The 14,396-nt window shown below is 41.2% G+C and overlaps 2 protein-coding genes across 3 annotated transcripts in view; both read left to right on the forward strand.

The window, feature by feature from the left end:
- usp45 (ubiquitin specific peptidase 45) overlaps nucleotides 1-2,699 on the forward strand; it is a 37,763-nt gene extending 35,064 nt beyond the window's left edge. For both annotated transcript variants that reach the window (XM_032557620.1, XM_032557621.1), the window contains exon 18: nucleotides 372-2,699. In XM_032557620.1, coding sequence (XP_032413511.1) covers nucleotides 372-502 — 131 coding nt within the window. In that variant the 3' untranslated portion in view covers nucleotides 503-2,699. The remainder of the gene's footprint in view (nucleotides 1-371) is intronic.
- Nucleotides 2,700-4,347: 1,648 nt separating this feature from the next.
- Nucleotides 4,348-14,296, forward strand: pnisr (PNN-interacting serine/arginine-rich protein). Its single transcript, XM_032557619.1, has 12 exons — nucleotides 4,348-4,462; nucleotides 4,924-5,035; nucleotides 5,165-5,359; nucleotides 7,071-7,315; nucleotides 8,558-8,741; nucleotides 9,746-9,936; nucleotides 10,039-10,179; nucleotides 10,271-10,370; nucleotides 10,921-10,974; nucleotides 11,364-11,549; nucleotides 12,491-13,571; nucleotides 13,960-14,296. Exons 2-12 carry the CDS (start codon nucleotides 4,945-4,947, stop codon nucleotides 13,991-13,993), a joined length of 2,502 nt encoding a protein of 833 aa, XP_032413510.1. The 5' UTR covers nucleotides 4,348-4,462; nucleotides 4,924-4,944; the 3' UTR covers nucleotides 13,994-14,296.
- The last annotated feature ends 100 nt before the right edge of the window (nucleotides 14,297-14,396 follow it).

Raw genomic sequence — 14,396 nt, forward strand, 5'->3', positions numbered from 1 at the left:
CAATGCTCAAGGCCAAGGATGAATCACTGTAATATAAGTCAATAATTATTTAATGCGTTAAAAAATGTTTTTTTCACTTATTACACTTATCTTTGTAAATAAAAAAAATCACTTGTAAGCTAGTTTTGTCTTATTTTAAGTGTAGTAAGATATTTCCACTAGAAACTAGACAAAGATCCTTGGTAAGATTTTGTGTTTTTGCAGTGCAGGATGGATCTGATTACCTTTAAGAAATATAATCGTCATTTAAATCTGCAGTTTATTGATCTGAAACATTTCAGTGGAACACAAAAATCAAAAGCATACTAAATCTGAATACTTTTTTTATTGACTTTAAATCAAAACGATGCTGATGCTTCCCATGTTTTCAGGTGCAAAGGAGGCCGGCGGCAGCTCCCAGGGCCAGTGGGTGTACGTCAGCGACACCGCCGTTCAGACCGTACCCGAGTCCAGAGTTCTCAGCTCTCAGGCGTACCTGCTCTTTTACGAGGAAATGCTGTGATCCTCCGCATCGCTCAACTTCTTTTGGTCTATTTTTGGTATTTAAAAAAAAAAAAAAAGACTCAATCCTCCTCATAAGCTCCTCATGCAGTTCGAATACAGGAAGAGAAGAAGAAAAAAAAGGGGAAGCAACTGACATTTTCAAACACAAAGGATATGCCAGGGAAAAGAGAAAAAGTAAATGTCGACATCATCTGGATTTTACCTAGAATTTCATTTCAGATCCCGAATTCAAACTCTCGTCTTCTGAGAGCGCGCTTCGGAGAAAGACCTGGAGCTGGTTAGTATTTCTAATGAGTCTCAGTCTGAGTACCTTGCTGAAGGTATAAAACGCATGACGGAGTTTGCTACCGTAACGGACTAGCAACTAGCAGAATCAATGCATGCCTAACCGCAGTCTGCACTGACTTGTTGATGTCAATACATTGTGTGTCAGAATGAATGAGTGAAAGACAAATGAATGTAGCTGAAAGGTGCTATGACTATCAGTTTGGGCAGTTACAGTAAATATATCATTATATTTCGTCTATATTGTCTCCATGTTTATGCTGGTCTGAATTACACGACAATATTGCCAAGCTGCTCTTCCAAATTCTGTTTGTCTGCAGCTCCTTTAACGTTGCCATCGCTTGCATCCCATCATGCACTTGCGAGAGGAGAATCACCGGCTGTTTTTGTGGCGCCGTCGTCTGGTGTGAGATTAGCTGCTGCGCTACAAATGTCAAGGTCACTGTGGGTTATTACGGCATTTATTAAAGAGCAGTTGTAAGAAGAACACAGGGTCCAATTTTGTTTGTCATTCAGTAATGCTGGCAAAATGGTAAAAAAAAAAAAAAAATCATTTTTGTTAAGCTAATAGTCTTCAGTTTATGCTTTGAAAAATTCAAAACAAATTAATCAGCAATTTTACCTCATATTTATTTAAAAATATGATTTATGTTGCTTCAAAAAGTTGAGTAGAGGTATGTGTGTGGCTGCGTTTGTCCCGCCTTGCGAAGAAAAACCTCACCTTGAGTCGTCATGTGGTTCATCAGCTGGGAAACAAATAAGACAAAAAAAACTAAGAGAAATAAATAAAAAAGTTAAGTCTTCTTCCCTCTGAAACAACTTCTATTCTGAAGGTTGTTTTTAATTAGTGCGACCTGGCAACACTCGGGTGTGGGGCTATTGCTTGTCGCATATCGCCACCTGATTACCGATTGGTCGAGTCTAAAGTCCGACGACTCCTCTCATTTCTTGATATCTCTTTACATCTATTTATTTTTTTTCTTTCTGCTGTACAGCAAAGACAAAACAATGCATTATGAGACAGAAACATATCCATGCAAGTTGCTCTTGCGTTGGTAATAATGAGAAACCCGCTAATATTACTAAAAACTAATTATATTTTCATCAACAGTTTCGCCCGTTTACCACTACAAACAGCTGTCAGCGAATACTGATGAAAACTGCGACACGTAGCATCTTTTACCAGCAGTTTCTCTGTAAGCCCATTTGCTTTGTATTTCATTGGAATGTACAAATACCAGACTTTCTGTGATCGAGTTTGCCAAAGACACGTTTTGCATCGGGTGTGGAACTTGCTGTGACTAAAAGCACGCAAGGATAAATGATGTGTTTTACAGAGCAGCAGATGTCATCTTCCTCCATGTCGTCACGGGGATGAGAGCAAAAATTAAACATTCTTCATATCAATTTAAAGAACTCAATGAAGGCCGGTTTGGGGACAAATGAATGTATTGCCTAATTTTGGCATCAGAATATTTTTTTTTTTGTTCTCGTTTGCTCGCCAATCATTTTGCCACAAATGTATAAAGACCTGATCGGTTGTGACCCGATCAGACCATCGGGTCACAACCTTGAGTTTAAAGAAGAAAGGATGAATTCAGTGCCTCTGCCTTCATATTAACAAACTTGTGTGTGATGAGAATACAATATTTGCAGAGTAATTTAAACAGGGACGTGTGCGTTTTATTTATGTACAGTGTAGAGTTTTCTGTCGGCAGAAACAGTACAAAGTATGTGTATTTGTATAAAAGAGAGACAGTACAAAAACTCATGGTGCTTTGGGTGTGAAAGATCCTCCCACCTCCTGGGACTGAAAGTAAGAAAAATTGAAATTCTGTAACGCTTCAATAATGTTTGGGAATGAGTATAAAACACATTGTATCAAAAATAAATCAGATTCATGAACTGTACAGTCTGCAGGACTCCTTTATTTTTCACATTCCATCTTTGTGTGGAACAGTGCTTGCTAAAGAGAGATCAAGACAGATTTTATGTTTCCTATTTTGAAACTGTTGTCATACAGTTTTGTTTTTGTTTTTTGTCCGGGCTGTCACTGCGCATCCCGCCGAGCCGCATCCCGCCCATCGTGGCCTGTTCCCGGCCATGACGGGTGCAAAGCAGCACTGCTTCGGAACATGTCGCGAGCTGGTGAAGAGGAGGTGGGTGTGGAATCATGAAAAGGGCAACGTCGAAAAGCATCGCCCCGCGTGTCCTCTCGGCTCCCCGCGCGCGGTGACGTGCCTGTCACGCAGCTGGAACATCGGGACCGGTTGTCACGCGGCCACCAACGAAAACGGCAAATCCCTCCTGAAATGTGTTTTGTCTATTTTTAAAAAAAAGGGGGGGAAAGAGAAGGGCGTCTAGCTGGAGGAGATGCTGCCGAGGCGTTTTGACGTGATTTAATCTCACTTAATGAATTGTGCCTTTTTCCCTCCCTCCTCTGCCCACCCCCCAACAATTTGTGAGACACTGGGATGAAAGTAATAAGGTGCTGCTGGAGTTGCTGCCTTACCAGCAGTGGAGGTTAAAATTGTCTTCTTCACCATGCAATCTGCTGTCACTGTCGGCCTCACCTCGACAGACGCGGGCGCCCGGCACTCAACACGTTTTCTCATGCTGACGTCGACACACTTGGACAGCACGTGCCTGGGGCTTTGTTCTTCTCGGGGTAGCATCGGACAACACCTGCAAAAATCCTTTATCAAGGGTTGGCAAGTGATTACTTTGCCAACCTGAATAATATTTGCGTGATATATTTAGTGTAGATTAAAGTTACAAAATGTAACTTTTGTAAAAAAAAAAAAATAATAATTTAATTATAAATATTACAATTTTTTAGATTTTCTTTACTTGTTCAATCTGTCACCATGTCAGGCAGATATGTGAAAGGATCGATCTCTACCGCCTCCAAAGCTCCACTCCAAAACAAAACCAGCCAGTCAGAGCCAGGAGGAGGCTCTTAATGTTGTCAATCAACTGTTCAACATGCCAATGGCTGGGAAATTACTTACCATTACAGGAAAACTGTTTATCCGCCGTCACTGGTGGCCATAGCAACTGACCTCAGTATTCATGACATTCTTAGCTAGCTGCAGCATAGCAGAGAGCAAGAGGGGGAGGGTGGGGGGCTTGGGGGCACTGTTCTGCTTTGGGCCCGCTACAATTTTGACCCGCCTGTGATGGTTCACCCACCAAAGATTGCACTGGTGCTGCGTTTAGATGCTATGTGCGCTCGTCGACTCCTTTACAGCGCATAGTGAAGTCCAAAAGAAAAGGTATTTCATTCATCCACCACTAAAAAGCCAATAAAGGATTTTGGTCTGGCTCAATATTTAGTTGACTGATATTCTTTTTTGTTTTTTTCTTGTTTGTTTTATTGAAACAGAAAATCCTGAAATATGAAAGCTACATACATTTTTAAGTAACAAAAACCCCCCACTTCTAAGCAAGTCCCACCATTTTATATTTGTATTTTTTTTTCTTTTTGAACATATAACCTAATTCGTTCTGTTTACGTGCAGCGTCACACATCTTTACCGCTTCTAAACTTGAATCTAAACATTCCCAGTTTTCAGTGAAGGCAGCATAGCTCCGCTTCCTCCTGTACAGCTTCTTGCTAACTGCAGCCATTTTGATTTGAACCGTATCTCCGGAGAGAAGCAGACTGGAAAAGGTGGGAATTGTGTTACGCTAAGAAAAGCACGCGTGTTTAATTTGATGTCTACTCCCCTTTGAACCGTTTGACGGACCACAGACTCGCTCCTGTGTTGCCTTAGAGATAACAACAGAGTCCCCTGCGAGCTCTAAATCTTAGCTAGCATTAGCCGACGTTAGCTTCCTTAGCTCTACGTACGAGGCTGTCTTGGAGGTTGGCATTTCATCTGCCCGTGCGCTTTATTTTGGTCTCGCACGTCAACATGACATGAGACCCGTCGTTTCACCTCGCCTGTATCCAACACAACAGCCGAAAAAACTGTCAATAATTTTCAGTAATCCCCGGCGTTTTTAGCTAGTGAGCCAGCGGCAACGTTGGCGCTTTTCTGGCTGTTAATGAGAGGCTGTCTTGTAAGGTGTGTTAGATTGCGGATGTCGTCTCAGCCGAACCTGAATGTCACTTGTTCGGGGATATTGCAGGTGTTACTGCGGAGAGGAGAGATGTGGGACCAGGGAGGACAGCCGTGGCCGCAGTGGCCTCTGAGCAGCCAGCAGCAATGGATGCAGTCCTTCCAGCACCAGCATGACCCAGGTCAGTGAAAGATGCGTTCACGTTCTAAACATTTTTTTTCTTTTCTCCAATAAGAAAAACGATGCACGATTGTTTGTGATTATCTGTTGATATGTTGGGATTATTTGTTTTTTTGGGGTTTTTTTTTAGGTCAGGTGGACTGGGCTGCTCTGGCACAGGCCTGGATAGCCCAAAAGGAGTCAACAGGAACACAACCGCACAACATTCAGCCTAATGGTCAGGACCTCCCTGGCCATGATTCTGGTCCACCTGGTCCACCTGCTCCGCCGGCTAACCATGGAGCCTTTCAGGGTGAACCAGGGTTTGGACGGATGTGGCAACCAGGTAAACGCTGGAGGGGTTGGAGGGGATACTTTGATTTGACTGTAGGCTTCCCAGAGAGCCACTTCTCAGGTCAATTCTGCTCCAACTAAAAGATCAGAACTCTAACGTAATGCTTGATGTCTCTGATTCAACACATACCGAGAGTGCTAGGCTAGCATTAGCCTTTTTTTTCACTCTTTGTTTTGATATGACACTTTTAGTATTAAATTTGTAACATTTCTAGTGAATTGTTTGGAAGAAGCGTTCAGGAAAGGCTGTTTTTCAGGTTTGTGAACTTAGTCCTTTGCTGTGAATGTTGTAAAATGTAATAACTCGTGTTTCAGCAGTTCTCTGTCCTGCTGCTTCTGAGACATGCAGGTCACGTGATGGAGAGAACCAAAAGTAATTGTAAAAGGTGAAGATTACTTGGGTCAGGGAACACCCAGATTAGTAAGATCAGTGCAATAATTGGCAATGTAAATATTTTATTGTATCGTCACTCGAATTCCAGATGGTACAGCAGGATCATCAGATACAAACTGGCATCAGAAGAATGAAGGTTTTGAAAACAAGAAGTCTCGTTCTAACATAAACTGTGTAGATGTGATTGTGTCTTGCGCAGTTTTGATTAAGAAAATTGTTCATTCAGTGAAGTTACCAGAGGTATTTTTTGACAAACGTAATAGCAGTGTTTTAAAAAATTACTCAAACAGAAGTAAAAAAAAAAAAAGGATGCTTAAGTAAAACTTTTCCAAGATATGTGTTTTAAAAAGTTACTCAAGTAAGTAAACCTGAATAAATGTAACTAGTCACTACCTGCCTCTTCCGATAAGGTCGTTGTATAAATTGTGCTCATGAAACCAGGCAGTGATTTCAGTTTCTGTTTTTTTAAAACTGTTTATGCAAATTGCATCCATGTGACTCCTTGAGGATGTGGCAGATGTACGATAACAGACCGTAGACCAGGAGTGTCCAAACTTTTTGTTGCGTTTGCCAAAATCGTTAAGTTAAAAGTAATCCTTGAAGAAAAAAAAAAACAAAACTTTTGTTAAAAACTAAAATCCCTAAAAATGAGATTAGGATTTTTGCTCAAGTAATAAAAAAAAAAAAAAGTAGATTTATTTTTTACTTTTTGTAGAAAATGAATGTGAAAATCATCAAAGATCTGAAGCTTAAAAAGGAGTTTGCGTTTTCTCTATAAAAACGAATCCAGTTTGCACATTCTTTTGTGCCCAATTGAAACAAATAGAGGGGAAAACTCTCATAGCAATAAAAACAGGATTTGGGTCAATTTTTTATATGCTCACAAATAAATACAAAGTCTTCTTTTGAGTAAGAGTCACTGGATGAATATGTTCATATTTACTATGAAATGAGAGAGAATTTAAAAATAAGTGTGGTTATCAAAAGACAGGTGTTTTGTGTTTTAACCTGACCTGTTTTTGATTGGAAAAGCAAATCATTTTCTCCATGATAATCTTACCTTGATTAAAATAAAAAAGTCTCCATCTCTGCTGGAGCACAGAATCAGTCCAGGGTCTGCAAATATGACATATTTAGCCATTTGAACTCGTTTTATTGAGTGAAGCCTCAATAAACCGCGAGAGGTGAAACCTGTCTTGGTTTCACCTCTCACCCAGAAATCAGTGTGAACAAATTAGGATAAAGGATGAGATTTACTGGAAATTGTGGAAAGCGTATAATAAGTAAATGGTGACATGTTGCTTTGCAGAGTGGGGGATACACGGTCAGGCCCCTCCCCCTCCGCCACCACCCCCGCCCGAGCAGCCCTGGATTCCTCCGGGGTCCGGCCCGATGGACGTGGTGGCCCTGAGCGAGGACAGCAACAGCCAGGACAGCGTGGAGTTCAACTCTGAAGCCCACCGCGGGGGTTACCCCCAGAACAGCCATGGGTATGGGGCACAGCCCGACAGCTACGCCATGGCCCCCATGGCCATGAACCAGTTTGATTATCAGGTATGCAGATGCTGCGGTAGAAACTGTTGAAGCTTGTTGGGTTTTAGTGTGAGAAGCGAGTAGCAGAGGAAGAGGCAGTCCGCAACGTCTGTGCTGGACGCCAGCGTCTAGCTGCGTCAGAGACTCTGTCCACATGTAATGCTTTACACTCTGCATGTTTGGAGTGTTTAATAAAATGTTACAGCAGATGTTCTGCATCATTTTGCAAATTTCAACTTATGAAGTGAGGCACCTGCACTTTGTATAGAAGTTGGACATCCATCGTGTCATTAGGAAAAACAGAGAGGATTTGCTGAGACAGCAAACACATCTAGTTTATGTTTTCCTAAGAACAGAGAAGGGCTGAGAGCATTAATCGGGTTAATTGTGATGAATTTATTGTTGAAGTCAACTAATTTAGTAACCGGTTAATTAACTGGATTATATTGACTCAGACTTGGGATTTGTTGAAAGAAAAAACAAACTGAGAGCAGTGATTAAGCCAAAACTATACCAAAAATATTTTCATTTTGGGTTCAAGATAAACAAAGAATCCTTCTTTCTCTATAAATATGTTCACCTAAAACAATTTTAGCTTCACATGTTCAAATTCTGTAAAAAATCTTTTTTTTATAAATGTCATATTATGCACATTTTTAAATGTAATTATTAATCAGTTAATTCCAAAAATAATCAGCATAAAAGATTTAAAGAATGCTATGTTGAAATCAAGCCATAAAATACTTATTTTCTCACTTAAAAAGGGAATTGAATTATTTGTATAATTGAATGAATTTCTAATATTGTATAAAAAATTCTTAAATAAAAATCTATAGAGCGTGGTATTTTTTAAGTCCAATTAATTGTCAGAATAATTGATTGATTATTCAATCACTAAGATAATCGTTAGTGGTTATCAATCACTAAGATAATCAAATGACGTCTGCTCTACAACATTTGATTAGCTGCTCTAAAAAGAAGCATCTTAACATGACAAGTATTTATTCAGAGTAGGAGTTTATAGCAGAATATTGCTGTATGTTGCTGAGCCGGAACCAAAAGCAACTTTAATTCTCTGAATATAAAGTAACAAATGCCGACCAGATGTAAAGATAAAGCCCAATGAGGGCCACCGTTGACTTTCCAGAAGGTTCCGGTAGGAAATCTGGCCGTCTAGCTAACAACTACAGTGATGGTAGAAACGATGAGCTCCATTTGCTTTGGTCCAGTATTTAATTTTCAGCCTGTTCCGTCTGTTCATAGCACGGTGCCGCTCCATCCTTCCCCCCGACTCCCACGGGGTTTCACTCCCCGTACTGGCAGGGCCCCCCTCAGAGCAGGCGGGACACCCGACCGCCCGGCTTCAGGGACCGGCCCCGGTCCCCCATCCCGCTCCCCGTCAAGCCTCCAGAGGCCCCGGCTCCTCTGGCTCCTCTAGCACCTCTAGGTGAGTTTCACTATCCATTGCTTTGTAAACCTGATGGAATTTAAATACGTATTCAATGCCTTTGCTAAAGTATTCAGACCTTCAACCTTTTCACATTGCAACCACAAATCTCAGTGTATTTTTTGAGACTTTATGTTGCAGAGTAGTACATAGTTGCGAAGAGAGGAAGTGCATTTCAACATTTTGTACAAATGAAAAGTGCGGATTTGTGTTTTGTCCTCTTTATTCTGATATCCGTAAATAATATCCAGCACAACCAGCTGATGGGACTAAATACAGGACAATCAGGAAGAAAACCAGTTAAACCATGACACAAATATTAGTAGAAGAAAGTGATGTATTTTCCTTTTAATTTGAATTCAACATTTCAGTGTAATTCTGTCCATTCTGCTCAATATTTATATAAACGGTCTGTCTGGTCACACTTTTCACATATGACCTTGTACAAAAAAACCCATTGTTTTAAAAAATCTTTCAAATTTTCAGTTGTTTTTATTTTATCTGTATATATTTAATTAATTACAGTTTATGATAAAAAATTTTTTTTTATTACATCCAATGGGTTATATTTTGTTTTGCCGACAAACAAATTAATTTCCGCACTGTAGGACTATTCTTTTTTAAAAAAAAGGTATTTATTTATTTTGAACATGATATAAGTATAAAATCAGACTACAAAATTCTACTCTTATTTTACCTCAAGTATGCACTAAATTGCGTTGGTTTATGTTAGAATATTCCAGTATATACATGAACATTGCAGTGTTACCTGAATTAAATTTCTAAATGTTTCAGGTATTTTTTAAGTTTAGTTTATGAAAAACATCCGAGTTTATTACAACTCTTAAAAGAAATATCAGTTTTAAATGATTTCCAGTCATTTGTTCTGCACTGAAAAGTCAACAAGCTAAAAGAAAATCTCATGTTGTAGACAGGAATGTGATTACTCGGTGATAGTTCCTGACAAATTAAACACTTGCATCGTTAATGTTGATTTTCTTCAGACGCCATAAAGCGTCGCACGCTGCCAGCATGGATCCGAGAGGGTCTGGAGAAGATGGACAGGGAGAAGCAGAAGAAGCTGGAGCGAGAGCGGATGGAGAAGGAGCGCGCCGAAATGAAAAAGGACAACAGGAAAGAACATGAAGTCAGCATGGAAGGGGATGGGCCCCGTTTGCCCCGCAAGAGCAAATTTGTAAGAATCTTTTTGGATCTTGATGCTGGACACTTTCTGTGTTATTTTCTTTTCGTTATCAAGTAGTATCGACTCCCAATTCCTGCTAACTTTTGAAATCAGGACAGCGACGACGAGGGCAACGACGAGCACGAGAGCGAAGAGAAGATGACCGTGAAGCGAGAGTTTACCGCCCGCAGCCCGTCTCCATCGGTGGAGGACAGCGAACCAGAACTAACCGACGAGTTAAAGGAGGAGCTGCTGGTCGGTTCCTCCGTCACATCATCCCAACGTCACAAACAGCCGGCTGCACCCATGTCAAACATGAACCCGTTTGTTTACATCTCTCCTACAGATGGGCATCACTAAAACTCTCCTGACTGAGATCCTCCTCACGGTCACCAACGAGGAGATCATGCACGTTGCCAGGGATACCCACAGAAAAGCCACTCGAGGTCTGCTTGCCCCTTTCCCTCACCATGTCATCACCAGTTGCTTTTCACCAATAAGTCTGCAGATAAATGATGTGCATAATAATGTTTATAATCTAGTCACATGTAAGAAAGTTGATTGAGCATCATATGGAGTTTATCTGATATGCATTTTTTTAAACCATTCTCTGCTAATGCACCAGATGGAGAGAGAGCATGCCTCTGATAAATTAGCTAAAAAAATCTAAAACTAACTGGAAAAAAACAAGTGTCTGTAGTCACTGAATTCACCTCTAGGGGGAGCAAGTGACATGGTTTATTGAAGTTACTGCATTAGTACAGATTGGTTTCTTACCCTGTTTGACTTGAAGTTTGTTGTTAACCCTCTCTTTTTTTCTCTATTTTTCTTTTTTTTTGTGTATATTTTCATTTTTGCTTTAATCTCTTGTTACCTACGGCAGCTCTTGTGACTAGTGCTAAATCTGTGGCCCCTTCTCTAGCAACTCTCTTCCGTTAAGAGACAATGGCAGTTTGTGTTTTAACATGTTGTTCCTGTTGTTGATGTGAATCAAAGCTCCTGCAAAACAGCTGGCACAGTCAAGTGCACTGGCTTCTCTGACCGGTCTCAGTGAGTATCCCTTTTTCTGTCGCTGGGAGGGTGGGTGGGTGGGTGCGGGGGGGGGGGGGGGGGGGGGGGGGGACGAGAAATGCTTAGAAATCATGGATTGGAGTTATATTGGGCAAAACAATAAGAATTTTAAGACATGACGGCAAAATATATTAGTTTCTTAAGGTCATTCAAGACACGTTTTCTGTTTAGTTTCACAAAAGCATGCTCTTTTCTTTTTTTTTTTTAGATTTATCAGTGATGACTGCAGATTTACATAGGATAAAGTGCCTTTCATGGGGGTTCCTGTGTTTGAGTCTGTTTCATTATTTGGAACCTAATTGTATGAGAATGCGTCTCGTTTTCCTTCCAACGATTGAACGGTCTGGGGGGGGGCTCTGTTGTGGCAGGCGGGATTGGTGACTACGGCTCAGATGAAAGCGAGGACGACGACGCTCGCAGCGCTCGAGGGTCTGACTCTTCGGAGACAGACGAGGAAGAACTGCACCACCGCATCCGAGCGAAGCAGGACGCCTTCCGCCGTAAAGAGCAGGAATTGCAGGAAAAACTGGCACAAGAAGCTCTGATTGCACGTGGTGAGTCTCAAGTTAGCTTTTTTCTTTTTAAGCACTTTCAAGCAAAAGGCATTGAGTTTCTTTTTCTGTTGTCTCACATCAAAACAAGGAGAAAAAGTTTCCAAAGTGTAAAATTATATACATAGAAGTACAATAAAATTATTTTGATGACTGTCTAACCTCTTCTTTCTTAGATATACACTACATTTACAATCTGATCCCATAAACGACATGTCATATAAGACTAATGCTATTTTAGACATTTTACAACTGTAGATGTAGTTTGAAACATTTTATAAAAAATACAGTTCAAATACAGTCTAAAAGTGTGGAATTTCATTTTGCTGTTTTCCATCCCTGGAAACATATGAAAAGATATTTGTAATTCCCTCTCTTTGACTAAATATGATTCTTCCTTACTTCGTGTCCTTACTTTTGTTCTCCTTTGATTAACTCTCTCCTTCCTCCACTGTGTATTGTTTCTTTCATTGTTTCCTTGGTTTCTTTTTTTCTTCCTTTCCTTATGTCCTTTGTTATCTTAATTTGATATAGAAGTAAACGTTTACATGAAAAGGAATTAAAGCTTTAGCAGGTAAAATTTATAAAAATGTGTTTTTTACATATTTGTTAAAACTGTAATTATGTCATGACACTAGAATGACAGATAATCTGAAAAAATGTAGCTACTCTGTCTTCCCCCATTGCTTCCTGTGCCAACTACAGAAATGCAATTTGGTTAGAAACAAACAATCAGAGCCAGGAGGAGGGTCTTAGTGCTGTCAATCAAGCTCTTGTGATAGTTTTAAGAAATATGTAAAAAAAAAAACATATTTTTACAAAAGTTACATACTGCATCTTTAATGAAAAAACTTAAATTATACAAATGAGAACCACTTACTACAACTTTATATAAAACTAAGGTTCTTACATTTGTTTTTAATCTTTCTTTGTGTGTTTTCCAGACGAGATGGCAAAGGAGAGATTGAGCAGAGAAAAGGGGGAATACAATGAGGGTCAGTTAGAAAATGCACACAAACAGGAAGTAAACGAGAAGGAGCCAGAGTCTGTGGTAGACAGGCGCGGGTCCCGTAGTGATGAGGGCAAGCACTCAGGCCGAGGGAAGGAACAATCGAGGCGAGGTGGCAGCGACTCCCCGGCCAACGGTCACAGCAGCAGCTCCCGCTCCACCTCCAGCCGCAGCAGCTCCCGCTCCTCCTCCACGTCCTCGTCTTCCTCTGCATCTTCCCGTAGCTCCTCTCGGTCTTTGTCCCCGCAAAGGAAGAGGCGGCGTAGTCGCTCTTCGTCCCGCAAAGCCCGGCGGCGCAGCCGCAGCCACAGCTCCCACAGGCACCGCAGCGAGAAGGCCAGGGACAGGAGGAGGAGCAGCGCAGAGCGCTCAGGTCGCCACAAGAGGGAGCGCAGCGCTTCCAGAGAGAACAGGAGCCGCAGGAGTAGGTCCCGGTCCAGGGAGCGAGACAGGGACAGAGGCAGGGGTAGGGGCAGAGACAGCCGCAGTCGCAGCAGAGACAGAACTAGGGACAAGGACAGGAAGAGGAGCCGGGAGCGCAGGGACAGCAGTCACAGTCGGAGCAGCAAACACAAACAAAAGGTCTCCAGCAGGGACAGGGAGAGGAGGAGAGACAGAAGTCGAAGCCATGAAAAAGATAAGAAAAAGAAAGATAGAGACAGAGAAAAAGATTCAGACAAAAAGAAAGAGAAGCCTAAATCTAAAGACAAGGAGAAGGAAAAAGGAAGCTCCGTTACAGAGGAGAACGACAAGGCAAAGAAAAGGAAAGAGAGCGACTCTTTGACAGACTCCCAGAGCGACAAGCGCTCTCGGCAAGATAGCAAATCGTCTAAGAAGGGCTCCAGCAAAGCTAGCAAGAAGCGCTCAGACTCCGACTCGAGTAGATCCCCCACCCCCGAAGTTAGCAAGGAAAAGAAATCTAAGAAATCCAAACGTAGCCGGTCAAGGTCGGTGGAAAAATCTCACAAGTCTGGTAAGAAGGCAAGCCGCAAACACAAGTCTAAGTCACGATCAAGGTAGTATTCGTTTTTTATTCCCTCTACTTACTCTGTTTGTTGTGTGTCTCACTTGAATTTGTATTTTCAGAGAAATTTTGACTGTCGTTGCCGCAAAGTGCTCAACTGTGTAAAATCAAGTGTTATACAGTACAGGGCTTATGACGGTTTTCTATGCCATATGTTCAATACACCTTGGATCATTTTTGCCTTTGAGGATCTTCGTAGTAAAATGTAAAACTGTTTGTTGCGTTGCACTGTCTTCATGGTAGCTTCCTATGTAGAGACCTATAGGACATTAGTCTCTTTGCTATGATGGCTGGGAAGCAGAATTTATCTTTGCATGTTGTAGCGTATGCTTTGAGCGCTAAATATATCATTAATGTCGCGCCATCCGCCTCTCTTCCAGGTCCGCATCCCCATCCCATCGAAGCAAACGCTGAGGAGCACAGTCGACATCTGGATCTGTGCATTTACCCGCTTAAAATTCCATGAGTTGAGCAGGCTTGTCTCATTATAGAGGCAGTTGTGTAGGTGAACACCCCCCTCATACATTTCTTTTATTGTAAATATGCTGTAATTTTTAAAGTGTGACTGACAAACAATACATTTTGAATGCTAGATTTCATTATGCAGAGTTTAGTCGCACTAAAATCTGAAGTTGTACCGTTTTAAAACATAATATGAACATTTCCTTCCCTTCTCACGTTGTTGTACGATGTCCAATAAAGCCGTTATCTTCCTTGTTTTGTCTCATGTAATTTCAAATGCTACTATTGTCATTGCTGTAACGAATCAGAAGATGAAGATTTATTAGAAATAGGATTGGGTAGTGGGCTTTGTCCA

The sequence above is a fragment of the Xiphophorus hellerii genome, chromosome 3 (genome assembly GCF_003331165.1).
Source record: "Xiphophorus hellerii strain 12219 chromosome 3, Xiphophorus_hellerii-4.1, whole genome shotgun sequence".
Taxonomy (NCBI): Eukaryota; Metazoa; Chordata; class Actinopteri; order Cyprinodontiformes; family Poeciliidae; genus Xiphophorus; species Xiphophorus hellerii.

Excerpts from the sequence above, each read along its gene's own strand:
- pnisr (XM_032557619.1), top strand. The coding sequence starts at position 4,945 with ATGTGGGACCAGGGAGGACAGCCGTGGCCGCAGTGGCCTCTGAGCAGC. Across the intron at positions 7,316-8,557 it reads TGAACCAGTTTGATTATCAG|CACGGTGCCGCTCCATCCTT; the intron begins GTATGCAGATGC and ends GTCTGTTCATAG. Across the intron at positions 10,975-11,363 it reads GGCTTCTCTGACCGGTCTCA|GCGGGATTGGTGACTACGGC; the intron begins GTGAGTATCCCT and ends CTGTTGTGGCAG.